The following is a 15,577-nucleotide window of genomic DNA, read 5'->3' on the forward strand; positions in this document are numbered from 1 at the left end:
GGAAGGTGAAACTCCGCTCCAGTCTCAAGTCTTTTGCAGTCTCCATGAGGTTTTCTTCCAAGTTTGCCTTGTATTTGGCTCCATCCATCTTCCCATCAACTGACCAGCTTCCCTGTCCCTGCTGAAGAGATGCACCCCCAGAGCATGATGCTGTCACCCCCATATTTGACAGTGGCGATGGTGTGTTCAGAGTGATGTGCAGTGTTAGTTTTCTGCCACATATAGCGTTTTGCATTTTGGCCAAAAAGTTCCATTTTGGTCTCATCTGACCAGAGCACCTTCTTCCACATGGTTGCTGTGTCCCCCACATGGCTTGTGGCAAACTGCAAACGGGACTTCTTATGCTTTCTGTTAACAATGCCTTTCTTCTTGCCACTCTTCCATAAAGGCCAACTTTGTACAGTGCACGACTAATAGTTGTCCTATGTACAGAGTCTCTCACCTGAGCTGTAGATCTCTGCAGCTCATCCAGAGTCCCCATGGGCCTCATGACTGCATTTATGATCAGCGCTCTCCTTGTTCAGCCTGTGAGTTTAGGTGGACGGCCTTGCCTTGGTAGGTTTACAGTTGTGCCATACTCCTTCCATTTCTGAATGATCACTTGAACAGTGCTCCGTGGGATGTTCAAGGCTTGGGAAATCTTTTTGTAGCCTTATGGCCCATACTCACGGGCTACAAATGTCGCCGCAACACGCGGCGCGCGCGTGTTGCAGCGACAGGTCGCCCGTGAGTATGCGGCGTTGCACGGGCGCGCACCCCGAACTGTCGCTTGTCGCTGATGTCGCCGGGCGATTGAACCGCTCAATCGCCTGGCGACAGTCGCCGCTGTACTCACGCGGACTAGCGACAGCAACAAGATAAGTAATACATTGGGCTTCCGGCGGGGGGAGGCGCAACAGCGACAGCTTCTGCCGCATCAGTTGCCAGGTCCCTCCACCGTGTGTATGCGGAGGGACCTGGCGACGAGCTGTCGCCGGCCTGTCGCGCACACGCTCACGTGTGCTGGTGACAGGCCACAAAGTTGCCCGTGAGTATGGGCCATAAGCCTGCTTTAAATTTCTCAATAACTTGATCCCTGACCTGTCTTGTGTGTTCTTTGGACTTCACGGTGTTGTTGCTCCCAATATTCTTAGACAACCTCTGAGGCCCTCACAGAGCAGCTGTATTTGTACTGACATATTAGATTACACACAGGTGCACTCTATTTAGTCATTAGCACTCATCATTTTACTTTTTTTTTTTTTTATTTGGCCTCAGAAATCCTTAAAAAAAGACCTAGAGCCCATTTTTAAGCGGGCATGGGTCTACTAGTTCTCTAATATCTGTAGTTAACACACCAAGCATTCTAAATGATTTTACAGAGCAGGCCAGTGAACTATTGAACTCGGCTGTCCTCTGCAGAGAAAAAGAGGATACAGTCAGAGACAGTTGAGATAACAAGCTTCAGAAGACAGAACGCTTTAAAGAGAACCAGAGATGAAGCACCCTCTTGTATTTTACCTTATAAATCAGTGGGAACATGACAGTAAACACCTAATCTGCTCTTTGTTTCATTGTTCTCTGTGTAATCTGACTCTTATCACCTCTGATAAGAACCCCCGACTGAGAAGTCAGGCTGCTCCGTCTAGCTTTGCTACAGAAAGATTATAGCTAAGTCTGTCTTCTGTGGTGTTATTTCAAGCCCAAGCCTGCCCCCTTGTGGCTTTGCTATAATGACTCAGCAATAATCATTCCCAGCAAAGCCAGATTTAATTGCTCAGTCTGGGATTCTTGTGACTGCTAATAACAGACACTTTTAGCAGTGAAGATGAAACAGAGAGCAGGGTAAGTGTTTTCTCTAATGTTCTTACTGATATATATGGTAAAATACATGAGGCGGCTTCGTCTCTGGTTCCCTTTAAAACTTTGAAAGTCATGGAGTGCAATGGCTCTTTTGCATAGATAACTAATTTAACTCTTCCTGTACTGGAAACAATATTCTACTTATGTCTCTGCTCCTAATGTTTTATTTCTTAGCCCAGTTACAATTTTAACTCAGAATTTACAATGTCTCCCCATCACCAGAGTCCACTTTATGTTATGTTGAGAGAACTGTTGATCTTATCAATTTAGCCAGGATGCCTGGGAACGCTTCCTGAGTAACAGTTAAGGCATCCAATTATTTAGGCCTCTTTCCCACCAGGACGTTGTGTTTTAGGGGATGTTATAGGTCGCATAACGTGCCCCTAACGCAACGCCTGGGGGTGTTGTAGGAGGACGCTACCAAGAGCCACGTTATGCAGCTCTTGGTGCGCCTTTTTTATGTTAATGGATGCGGATCATGTGGTCCCGCCGGCCAATCGCTGCACAGAGCTCCGGGAAGTAAACACTACAGTGAATATTAATTAGCCATGTGGCTGGCCAAGGAGGCGAAGGGGAGTCCTCCTCCTCCAACATTACTGAGCATGTGCAAACAGTCTAACGCGGCTTAGCCACGTATAATGCACAGCATGCAGCACTTTGTTTGAACGTGCTGCGTTACAATGTAACGCAACGTGGGCACTGTGAACAGCCCATTGATTTTTCATTGCTGTGCGGTGGGCTGCGTTACAGGCTGCTCTAACCTGCGCCTGTAACGTCTTACCCAGTGTTTCTCCTCTGTATGTCAGTGTATATAAGCTGTGTTTTTCAGTTTTTGTCAGGAACCAGTCCGACGAAGGCTTTTTATAAGCCGAAAGCTCACTGTTTTTTCATCTCTAAGTTAGCCAATAAATGGTATCATCCTGATTCAAAACTCCTTGTTTTAGCTGTACTACATATACAAATCATTATATACATTTTTGTTTTGCTTCAATGTCTCTTTAAAGAGGAACTGTCACAAAAATCTTACAATTTAAACACATAAGTACATTTCTCCCAGAGTAAAATGAGCTATAAATTACTTTTCTCCTATGTTGCTGTCACTTACAGTAAGTAGTAGAAATCTGACATTACCGAAATAAAAATCCTGAGAACCCCCCTATGAGAAGATGGGCTACATCTTCTCATAGGGGGGTTCTCAGGATTTTTATTTTCAAAAGCACTTAGTGAATGGCATTTGCTCCGTCCAAATGCCAAAAAAGTGTACAGTGAGCAGGGAGGCTCGCCAGAATCTTTGTATTAATCATTTATCATGGATGTTAGTAGTTAAAAACTTAGTGTAAGCTTATAGTTCTGCTGCTCATCCTCTGACAAGGGAAGAATCAAATCACAATAACGGATCTTTATCATGTTAATACAGGAAGTGCCGCCATTTTTAATTTTTCAGCAGGTGATGGCAGAAATGAGGGTAGGTAGAATTATTTTTTCTTGTAACTTATTAGCCCGATCTAATTCACTTTGGGCATGATGCAATTGTCCATTAATCATGCATTGTTATTGCCGCCTGATGCAATTACACTTAGCCCTAGGTGGGGTGTAAAACTCTCTTGGGCAGTGTTTTAGCCCAGCACATTCTTTACACCCTTTCCTATTGCAGTTTTCATGCTGCTGAGAAGCGATGCTTCCCGTAAGACAAGAGCGTTAGCTTAGACCTGCAAAAATTAGATCTAAACACTCTTGCACACATCTTTTGCCAGTTGCATCTAGGAGTCTCCTTTACAAAGGAGACCCCCAGAGCTCCCTGTAGGTCCATCTATGAAGGATCAAACAACCCCCCCCCCCCCCCCAATTATCCTGCAGTACCGCCGAACATCCACCACCCCTCAGCGCAATTTCCGTCGCTGTGATCTGAGCCTGGCCAGGGCTCACCATTGATCTACGGTCTGGACCAATGAGGATTTTCATTGGACCAGACAGTGGACTGATGGGTAGTCCCAGCAGGAGCTTCAAAGATGCTTTTCCCGTACTCAGTCGATTACAGCATTGGGAGTCATACCGGATGTTCGCAGTATGTGCATGCTCTTGCGTGCATCTCCTGGGAGCACGTGTTGGAAGATCAGCACCACAGCGCAAAACCTCGCTCCAGACCCCCCGGAATATGGGAAGCATCGCTCAGGCCCGGCAATATGATTTGTCGGTATTGGTGTGGTGGCCAGGTGATAAGTAGCTCGCATGGGAAAGCTACTTATCACCTTGAATTGCATTAGGCATTTTTTCTCCTAAGTTTCTCCTAGGAAATCCTTTTTCACATTCTGTTTAAAGTAACTTTTCAGCACTTTGAAACTGAAAAAGTACTGTGAAAATGATTTGTTGTATTTTCTGTCTTGCTGGTGGCTTGGAAGGCATTCTATTGATCAGGTGTGGAAATATCACCTAGGAGAAAAGGTGAATATAATAAGGGCTGAAGTCTTTATTACTGTATCTAGAGTCTCACTTTAATTTTACAGCAGCTATCAAAAATTACTCCTTTCAGGATCCTACTTCATCGAACTCTCACATTAATTTACTTATACATTTGATCTGAATATTTTTTTTACATATTCTTATGTTTAAATGATAGGAAATAATTTTTCAGCTTTTATATTTTCATCTAATATTTTTTATTTCACAGAATAGAAAGTGAACAGAGATTTAATGTGATTGTGTATTAGCTTGGTGGTGTTTGGCGGTCTGGTTGGTTGGGTGTATTAGCTTGTTTGACTGGTTGGTTGGGTGTATTAGCTTGGCGGTCTGGTTGGTTGGGTGTATTAGCTTGGCGGTCTGGTTGGTTGGGTGTATTAGCTTGGCGTTCTAGTTGGTTGGGTGTATTAGCTTGGCGGACTGGTTGGTTGGGTGTATTAGCTTGGTGGACTGGTTGGTTGGGTGTATTAGCTTGGCGGTCTGGTTGGTTGGGTGTATTAGCTTGGCGTTCTAGTTGGTTGGGTGTATTAGCTTGGCGGACTGGTTGGTTGGGTGTATTAGCTTGGCGTACTGGTTGATTGGGTGTATTAGCTTGGTGGACTGGTTGGTTGGGTGTATTAGCTTGGCGGTCTGGTTGGTTGGGTGTATTAGCTTGGCGGTCTGGTTGGTTGGGTGTATTAGCTTGGCGGTCTGGTTGGTTGGGTGTATTAGCTTGGCGTTCTAGTTGGTTGGGTGTATTAGCTTGGCGGACTGGTTGGTTGGGTGTATTAGCTTGGCGTACTGGTTGATTGGGTGTATTAGCTTGGTGGACTGGTTGGTTGGGTGTATTAGCTTGGCGGTCTGGTTGGTTGGGTGTATTAGCTTGGCGGACTGGTTGATTGGGTGTATTAGCTTGGCGGTCTGGTTGGTTGGGTGTATTAGCTTGGCGGACTGGTTGATTGGGTGTATTAGCTTGGCAGTCTGGTTGGTTGGGTGTATCAGCTTGGTGGACTGACTGGTTGTGACTAGTTATCTTTTTGAAGCTAGCCCGAGGTGATCCTGATTTACCAATCACATTTTTGCATGTTCATTTCCCATTTCTTGTGTAGATAGAGATTTCAGGTGCTCGGGTTGTCATCTCTAGAATCTGTCAAGAGAAGTATTTTGTCATTTTACGTCTTAAAGCGGAATATAACCCAACATTTCACCTTTGCTCTAAAACATTTACAGCATATTATATGCAACCAGCATTTTTTTTTTTTTACTAGACCAGCATTGGAAGAGTTACACACAGAGCTTGAAAGTTCAGTGCAGTGAAATGCAGACGCAGATGAACTTTAGATAATGTTATCTTGTGTTTACTTAAATGTAGCAAGTGAGGAATGTGACACATTCTCTGACTGTGGAGGAGCTGCTCAACAGAGAGTCAAAGCATTTCTGCCTGAATGAATGAATGAATGAATGAATGAATGATTAAAACCAGTTAATAAAATGCAAAGTCAGCTCACAAAGTAAAAACCCTACTTTTGGGAATCTATAACTTCTAAATGAATAATAATACTTATGCACAAATGCAAATGATAACCGTATGGCAAACAAGTAGGAAAACACGTTTTTATTGATTATTATGTCAGGGTTTTAAACCGCTTTAATGTCTGTACACATGCTAGATTAAAGACAGTGCCCACAAACGAGCGGCATCAAACCACATTACCTGGCAAAAAGTAATGACAAGCACTTCAGTATCGACAAATTAAATCCCCCCCTTAAAGAGTACATGAGACGGGGAAGATGGGAAAAAAAAATGATACGTACCTGGGGCTTTCTCCATTCCCCCCCTTCAGGCTGATCGCTCCCATACCATCTTCTTCCACTTTTTTGATTGTCTGCAATTCGCCCTACAAAGTCCCGTCTCCCTGCACGACCCGTAGCTGGGAGCGTGCAGGTACAGAAAACCTTGTGACAGAGGTGCAGCTGGGCCACACATGCGCAGTACACCCCAGACTCGAGGACTTTCCAGGGCGAATTGTGAACAATTCAGGAGGCAGAGGACAATGGCAAGGGAACGGTCAGGCTGGAGGGGGCTGGAGGAAGCCCCAGGTATGTTTAATTTTTTTATATCCCCTGTTTCAGGTTTTCTTTAAAGACCAGATCAAAAGAAGTAAAAGAACAATTGAAAAATGTTTTTTTAGTTTTTACCCATTACAGTTTTAAAATAAAAAGTGTACTTTAGATAGTTACTTACGGTAACTTGTGTTCCTGTCACAATTTATTGTGATATTTGATTTTATATCCGATCCGAGATGAAAAAACTAACTATAATAAGTAACTTGTCTATATATCTTATATAAAATTTAGATGGTTTACACAGCAAATCTAGCTGCAAGCAGCTTCAACAGTATATGATTATTTCTTCCAGTGATGAAATCAGAGCAGCCATATTCTGCTTATTACACAGGCCAGCTGCTCTCCCCATCTCTACCCCTCAGCCTGTGAAAATTCCACTCCCCTTCCCTCTGCCCCTTGCCTCTAAAATCTCGTGCATGCTTTATCAAGCGCCTCCTCCCCAGGCTGAGCTACCATGACCACTTGCAGCATGGGACTCAGAATGCCTAGGCACTGGGGGCGTGGATACATTAATTTACATGCAATTAGGTCATAAATAAAAGTAAAAGCAGTTGGGGAAAGACTGCCCGATAACCTATATGTAAGGGACAGAAAAATGAAAGCAGCAAAAGTTTGTTTCGAATCCACTAGGACACCTGAAGTGAAAGGAATATAAAGGCTGATAGATATATATATATATATATATATAATTTCCTTTTAAACAATGCACATTGACTGGCTGTCCTGCTGATCCTCTGCCTTCAATACTTTTAGCCATCGACCCCGAACAAGCATGCAGATCAGATGTTTCTGACTGGATTAGGTGCATACTTGTTTGAGATGTGTGATTCAAACACTACTGCATTGAAAGAAAACCGCAGGACTGCCAGAGGCAACTGGTATTGGTCAGGGCTGGTTCTAGACTTTTTGGTGGCTGAGGAAAAGTTGTGAGGAAGCCCCCTCCCCTGGTATAGGTGCCCCCAATATAGGAAGACAGGTATAGGTGCCCTCAGTATAGGAAGCCAGGTATAAGTTCCCCCAGGATAGGTATCCAGCTAGAGTTGCTCCAGCATAGTTTAGCCAGGTAGGTTCCTCCAGTATAGTAAATACTTCCGGTATAAGCGTCGCTATGGGAGCCGCTCCCCTTTATTCACTACCTTCGGCATCACAGGTCACCACTGGTCTGAGGTGTAGTCGAGTGAGCGAGAGGGAATTGGGGACTGTCCTGGAGGAGGCGGTCGTCATATCAGAAAGGGATACAATCGGTGGTCGGTGAAGGAGGGGTCAGGATGCCGCCCCTTGGAAGGTGCCCATAACGGTACAATATTTTCATCCGATGCAATCTTTCAACCCAACATTTACAATGGAATTTTCCTGCATAGGCACAGACTGCACCTCCGCAGTAGAGCAGACTTAATTGGGCTTTGCTATTTCTGACAGAGCCTGAGCGGAAAGCTTCTATTGCACATGTGCGCCGTGGCGAATTAGATTGTTTAACTTTTGTTTTGATGGTTCAGCACTGGGATGGAGAGGGACAGAGGAAGCCTTATTAGGATGTTGACCCTTACATATAATTTATTGGGCATTATATAATTTTATTTTTTTATTTTGAGACAGGTTCAGTTTTGAATAAGGGTTGGCATTGGTTGTTGCAATATGTAGAACTAAACCAGACTGCATTACAACAAAAAGTGGTATTTTCCATTTTAAGTGTATTATTTTCTTTGCTGGCTTTTGCCCCTTTTTTTTGGGTAGTTCATATTTTTGCTTAAAATGACACACTTATGGCAATGCTCAGCACGGGTTAAATGGATCAGAAAGCAAAACAATCTACTTACGATCATGCCTGCCAAATTGCAGATGAGAAAATCTCCTTGAGATCTGCAATATAAATGTTATTACTATACAGTACATCTATACTTTATCAACATAGAATTATTATTTTTCCCCATTGGGCACTGAAGTGAATAATGTGCTTTGTGTTCAGAATGTGCTGAATTGGTTATGAGTTCAGACATAAGCAGGGCCGCTATTTATTTTAGTGTGGAGGGATAGGAATGAGGTTCAGCTAGACACTAAACCCAATAGGTGGGAAGGTAGAGCTACATTTGGGTCATAGTTCTTTGGGTTTGCTACACTAGTGTTGCATTAACAATCATACATGCTGGAAAAACATGCCTGATCACCATTGTTACACACTGACTAGTGCCAATGCTAGCTGCTGCAATTATCTCATTAGCCAGTATCATTACCAAGTACAGCAAAGCCCCTGGTATTCGGCACTTGCGGGGATTGTCTGATACATGTGCTTGCCAGTTGCTTGACCAACCAGCCTAAAGTGCCACCCCCCCCCCTCCCCATTGGGTCACATGACTGTCCGGGAGCCATGCATGGGCACCTGAAAGCAGCTAGGAGCTACAGGAAGCTTCAAAGATAGAGCTAGAGCAGGGGTGGCCCCATCTTTTTCAGCTCGCAAGCTACTTTGAAATTTGCCGCGACCAAGAGATCTATCAGTATAGGTAGTTAAGTATAGGTAGGGGCCCAGTACAGGTAGCTACAGTAAATGTAAGTGCCCAGCATAGTAATAACTTACCTCGCTCCAGCAGTGGTGTCTGTGGCTTGTCCTGGCCTCTTCTTTCATGCCGGATGGACGAGCGAGTCAGCGGATGGCAAACGCGGCTAAGTCCCATCAAATTTCTCTGCCGGTGGTGCTCGTGACTAATCGGGGTAAGGATGGGGAGGAGAGATGCGGGGCTGAAGGGGGAGGGCCTCTACCCTTTAGCCATGCATCTCCCCTCCCCATCCCTTCCTTGATTGGCCACGAGCAGTGCTGGTATCAGAACTAGATGCTGGCAGCAAAATGTGATGGGATCTACCCAGTAGTCAGTCGCAATCTACCAGTAGATTGCAATCAACCTATTGTGCACACTTTAGCTAGAGGCTTGGTAAGTTTTTTTGTTGTTGTTTTTTTTGTTTTTTTTTAATCCCTGCAAAATGTGCAAAACACAATCCGCTTTATGCTCTCAGGCATGCCGGTTAGTTGAGATTTTGCATAATGGGGACTTCGCTGTATCCAGAATTCTCATGTCATTTAGTATAACTGAGTATTTGGAATGCTCACATATTAGCCAGTACCATTACTGAGTATCCGGAATTCTCACAAATTAGCCGTCATCTAGTATTACGATGTACAGTGGAATTTTCTTTCGAGCATAACTTATTCCGGTAACACACTTGTAATCCAAAGCACTCATATCACAGCTAATTTCCCCATAAGGATTAATGGAAACCCAGGTGATTTGTTTCACAATTAAAAGTTATGGTAAGCAGTGGCTGCATGGTGTAATGGTGAATGGCTCTGCCTCTGACACAGGAGACCAGAGTTCGAATCTCGTTTCTCTGTTCAGTAAGCCAGCACCTATTCAGTAGGAGACCTTAGGCAAGTCTTCCTAACACTGCTATCTTGTCTAATTTTTCTCTTGACAACTGTTGAACACAAAATACAAGGCCATGTCTGGCTACATATCTGTGCTACTGCCTATATAGAATGTGCCCTAGTGGCTGCAGCTCTGGTGCTTTGAGTCTGCCAGGAGAAAAGTGTGATATAAATGTTATTTGTCTTGTCTAATTTTTCTCTTGCATTAAGCATAAATGGTACATGCTAGGCTACTTTCAGCTATTTTCAGCTAGTAGTGTTGGTGGTACAATGGATATGTTAGTTACCTACCATACACTGAGGCCTGGGTTCAAATCCCTATCATGGTATATAAGCTGTTTTTTGAAATACTGGAATTCCCTGGCAGATGAGACCCTCCTCCCTCCGGTAGGAGGGAATAGGTAGAAGGGTAGAAGGGGAGGAGGGAGGTGGGAGGAGGGAGGAACCCACAAACAGGCTAATTAAAATCTCCCTAGCAGAGTGTGTAGCAGCTGTCCCTTAACTAATTAGTGTAGGCAGTATAAGGACCTTACGAGGAGGAGGGAGGGGGGTGGGCCTCCAGCATTGAGAGCAGTGTGTATGGCAATAATGTGTCTGCTGGCTGTAATATAAAGAGTCAAAGTTTTGCTCTATAGGGCGAATCGAACTTCCGGGAAAGTTCGCGTTTGGTAGGCGAACGCGAACCCCCGAAGTTCGCCTGGAACCGTTCGCCGGTGAACAGTTCGCGATATCTCTACTCGGAGACTGTTAGATGGCGAAACATCTAGTTACATTTTACAGCGCTGTGATCTACAGCAGCACTGTACTGGGGACAGCCGTGTGACAAGGTAGGCACAAAAGCTATCGGTTGTCATAGGCTGGTGCCAATGTAAATCTTCAAGATCCGCACCAACAACATACTATCTTTATTAAATGTATAAGGTTAAAACATAATAAAAATAGCGTGGGTCAGAGATCTCTGACCCACGCTATTTTTATCATGTTTTAACCTTATACATTTAATAAAGATACTATGTTGATGGTGCGGATCTTGAAGATTTACTACGTATTGCTCGTTGCTCCAGAGTGGATCCCTGCACATCATTTCATTACATTGGTGCAAGAACAAATCTGACATTCTATAGGCTGATACCAATGGCAGCCGATCGCTGTGATTAGCTAACGGGTGGAGGGAGGGCGCACCAGTTACAAAAAAATGGAGGGGGAAAAAAATGTAATATTTAAAAAACAAATATACAAATAAAAAAACAAATATATGCCAGCAGGGATCAGAGCCCACCAACAGAAAGCTCTGTTGGTGGGGAGAAACAGGGGGGGGGAAATCACTTGTGTGCACAGTTGTACGGCCCTGCAGCGAGGCCTTAAAGCTGCAGTGGCCTAAATTGCAAAAAATAGCTTGGTCACCAGGGGGTGTAAGCCTACGGTCCTCAAGTGGTTAAACCAAGTTCCTCTCGATCCAAGGTTTTTACTGTATCCGTAAATCTCATGTTAGCCGGCAACATTACTGAGTAGCTGGAATTCTCAGGTTAGTAAATATTGTTACCAAGTTTCTAGAATTCTCACTTTAGCCCGTATCATTACTGAGTAGCTGGAATCCTCACATTCTCCAGTATTTTTACGTATCATGACGGAATATCCGGAATCCTCACGTTAGCCGGTATTATGACGGAATATCCGGAATCCTCACGTTAGCCAGTATCAGGATGGAATATCTGGAATCCTTACGTTAGCCAGTATCAGGATGGAATATCCGGAATCCTCACGTTAGCTGGTATCAGGATGGAATATCTGGAAACCTTACGTTAGCCGGTATCAGGATGGAATATCCGGAATCCTCACGTTAGCCGGTATCATGACGGAATATCCGGAATCCTCACATTAGCCAGTATCAGGATGGAATATCTGGAATCCTCACGTTAGCCAGTATCAGGATGGAATATCTGGAAACCTTACGTTAGCCGGTATCAGGATGGAATATCCGGAATCCTCACGTTAGCCGGTATCAGGATGGAATATCTGGAAACCTTACGTTAGCCGGTATCAGGATGGAATATCCGGAATCCTCACGTTAGCCGGTATCATGACGGAATATCCGGAATCCTCACATTAGCCAGTATCAGGATGGAATATCTGGAATCCTCACGTTAGCCAGTATCAGGATGGAATATCCGGAATCCTTACGTTAGCCGGTATCAGGATGGAATATCCGGAATCCTCACGTTAGCCGGTATCAGGATGGAATATCTGGAATCCTCACGTTAGCCGGTATCCTGACGGAATATCTGGAATCCTCACGTTAGCCGGTATCAGGATGGAATATCTGGAATCCTCACGTTAGCCAGTATCAGGATGGAATATCTGGAATCCTCACGTTAGCCAGTATCAGGATGGAATATCTGGAAACCTTACGTTAGCCGGTATCAGGATGGAATATCCGGAATCCTCACGTTAGCCGGTATCAGGATGGAATATCTGGAAACCTTACGTTAGCCAGTATCAGGATGGAATATCTGGAATCCTCACGTTAGCCAGTATCAGGATGGAATATCTGGAAACCTTACGTTAGCCGGTATCAGGATGGAATATCCGGAATCCTCACGTTAGCCGGTATCATGACGGAATATCCGGAATCCTTACATTAGCCGGTATCAGGATGGAATATCCGGAATCCTCACGTTAGCCGGTATCATGACGGAATATCAGGAATCCTCACATTAGCCAGTATCAGGATGGAATATCTGGAATTCTCACGTTAGCCGGTATCATGATGGAATATCCGCAATCCTCACGTTAGCTGGTATTATGACGGAATATCCGCAATCCTCATGTTAGCCGGTATCATGATGGAATATCCGCAATCCTCACGTTAGCTGGTATGACGGAATATCCGCAATCCTCACATTAGCTGGTATCATGATGGAATATCAGCAATCCTCACGTTAGCTGGTATCATGATGGAATATCCGGAATCCTCACGTTAGCCGGTATCATGACGGAATATCCGGAATCCTCACGTTAGCCGGTATCGAGATGGAATATCCGGAATCCTCACATTAGCCGGTACCATGACGGAATATCCGCAATCCTCACGTTAGCTGGTATCAGGATGGAATATCTGGAATCCTCACGTTAGCCGGTATCAGGATGGAATATCCAGAATCCTCACGTTAGCCGGTATCAGGATGGAATATCTGGAATCCTCACGTTAGCCGGTATCAGGATGGAATATCTGGAATCCTCACGTTAGCCGGTATCAGGATGGAATATCTGGAATCCTCACGTTAGCCGGTATCAGGATGGAATATCTGGAATCCTCACGTTAGCCGGTATCAGGATGGAATATCCGGAATCCTCACGTTAGCCGGTATCAGGATGGAATATCCGGAATCCTCACGTTAGCCGGTATCAGGATGGAATATCTGGAATCCTCACATTAGCCGGTATCAGGATGGAATATCTGGAATCCTCACGTTAGCCGGTATCAGGATGGAATATCCGGAATCCTCGCGTTAGCCGGTATCAGGATGGAATATCCGCAATCCTCACGTTAGCTGGTATTATGACGGAATATCCGCAATCCTCACGTTAGCTGGTATCATGATGGAATATCCGCAATCCTCACGTTAGCTGGTATCATGATGGAATATCCGCAATCCTCACGTTAGCCGGTATCATGACGGAATATCCGGAATCCTCACGTTAGCCGGTATCGAGATGGAATATCCGGAATCCTCACATTAGCCGGTATCAGGATGGAATATCCGGAATCTTCACATTAGCCGGTACCATGACGGAATATCCGCAATCCTCACGTTAGCTGGTATCAGGATGGAATATCTGGAATCCTCACGTTAGCCGGTATCAGGATGGAATATCCGGAATCCTCACGTTAGCCGGTATCAGGATGGAATATCTGGAATCCTCACGTTAGCCGGTATCAGGATGGAATATCCGGAATCCTCACGTTAGCCGGTATCAGGATGGAATATCTGGAATCCTCACGTTAGCCGGTATCAGGATGGAATATCCGGAATCCTCACGTTAGCCGGTATCAGGATGGAATATCCGCAATCCTCACGTTAGCCGGTATCAGGATGGAATATCCGCAATCCTCACGTTAGCCGGTATCGGGATGGAATATCTGGAATCCTCACGTTAGCCGGTATCAGGATGGAATATCCGGAATCCTCACGTTAGCCGGTATCAGGATGGAATATCCGGAATCATCACGTTAGCCGGTATCAGGATGGAATATCTGGAATCCTCACGTTAGCCGGTATCAGGATGGAATATCTGAAATCCTCACGTTAGCCGGTATCAGGATGGAATATCCGGAATCCTCACGTTAGCCGGTATCATGACGGAATATCCGCAATCCTCACGTTAGCTGGTATTATGACGGAATATCCGCAATCCTCACGTTAGCTGGTATCATGATGGAATATCCGGAATCCTCACGTTAGCCGGTATCATGACGGAATATCCGCAATCCTCACGTTAGCTGGTATTATGACGGAATATCCGCAATCCTCAAGTTAGCTGGTATCATGACGGAATATCCGGAATCCTCACGTTAGCCGGTATCGTGATGGAATATCCGGAATCTTCATGTTAGCTGGTATCATGACGGAATATCCGGAATCCTCACGTTAGCCGGTATCATGACGAAATATCCGGAATCCTCACGTTAGCCGGTATCAGGATGGAATATCCGGAATCCTCACATTAGCCGGTATCAGGATGGAATATCCGGAATCCTCATATTAGCCGGTACCATGACGGAATATCCGCAATCCTCACGTTAGCCGGTATTATGACTGAATATCCGCAATCCTCACGTTAGCCGGTATGATCATTGAGTATATGGAATTCTCAGGTTAGTCAGTTTCAGTCTCCACACTCCCATCATCTCCACCTACGCCCATCCTCCCTAACGCCTCCTCTGTCCTCCCAGCTCTTTGTTCCTCAGCTTGTCTAGGCTGGTTCCTGTTATTTTTTTTCTGTGTAATATTTTATATTTGAAACTTTGTAACTCTCACCACCTACACTTTATCGTCCAGCGCTGAGTAATACATTGGCACTTTTTGAATAAAAGGATAACCTCTGCATTAGCATGGATAGAGACTCTCTCTAGGCCTGCTAGGATGACTAAAAGCAAAACCATAAAAGGGCCAGTTGTCAAGTCACTGAGTTATATTGTGTTTACAGATACAAATGGCACATTGACACCTATGTGGCTGTGCAAAATGAGCTTTCATAAATTAAAAGAACTCAGTAATGTGGTGAAGAAAATATGTTTAAAGCTTAAACTTTCTGTTGAAAATCCTAAATGTGCCCCATAGGGTTTCATCAAACTATCAGTCTCTGCTGGGAGCTGAGCAGCCTGTAGAAGTGTGCTATTCTGATAACAATTGTCTGGTATTAGTACAATGTGGATGATTTAATGGCTGCTGACAGTGTTTTATAGAAGCCTGTTTAGGAAGCGGTGTGCTATATTGCACACATAAAAAGCAAGGTTTTTAAAACTTAATAGTGTTATAAGATACAAAGGTCGTAATGCTGCCACTGGCACACGCCATTACGTAGAGCCAGGAATATATTACACTACTCCATATTTTATATAGGGGCTGATTTACTGAGGTGGAAGAACATTGGACAACACAGGAGAGAGTAAATGATCTAGAAAACCTGTGCTATAGTTGACTGCTCTAAGTTGGTGAAATGTTGTAACTTTTTACCGGAGTCCTATCAGCTTAT

The 15,577-nt window shown here is 44.4% G+C and overlaps 1 protein-coding gene across 2 annotated transcripts in view; it reads right to left on the reverse strand.

Annotated features, from left to right (window-relative positions):
* Nucleotides 1-1,293: 1,293 nt before the first annotated feature.
* Nucleotides 1,294-15,577, reverse strand: part of LOC137541463 (probable E3 ubiquitin-protein ligase MARCHF10) — a 115,491-nt gene continuing 101,207 nt past the window's right edge. The window contains exons 10-11 of one of the 2 annotated variants that reach the window (XM_068262771.1): nucleotides 8,223-8,265; nucleotides 1,294-1,395 (exon numbers count right to left, since the gene is read on the reverse strand). In XM_068262771.1, coding sequence (XP_068118872.1) covers nucleotides 1,376-1,395; nucleotides 8,223-8,265 — 63 coding nt within the window. In that variant the 3' untranslated portion in view covers nucleotides 1,294-1,375. Of the gene's footprint in view, nucleotides 1,396-4,475; nucleotides 5,426-8,222; nucleotides 8,266-15,577 lie in introns of those variants that run through there. The other variant, XM_068262770.1, reaches the window with a different exon arrangement.

This window comes from Hyperolius riggenbachi, chromosome 12, assembly GCF_040937935.1.
Source record: "Hyperolius riggenbachi isolate aHypRig1 chromosome 12, aHypRig1.pri, whole genome shotgun sequence".
Lineage (NCBI taxonomy): Eukaryota > Metazoa > Chordata > Amphibia > Anura > Hyperoliidae > Hyperolius > Hyperolius riggenbachi.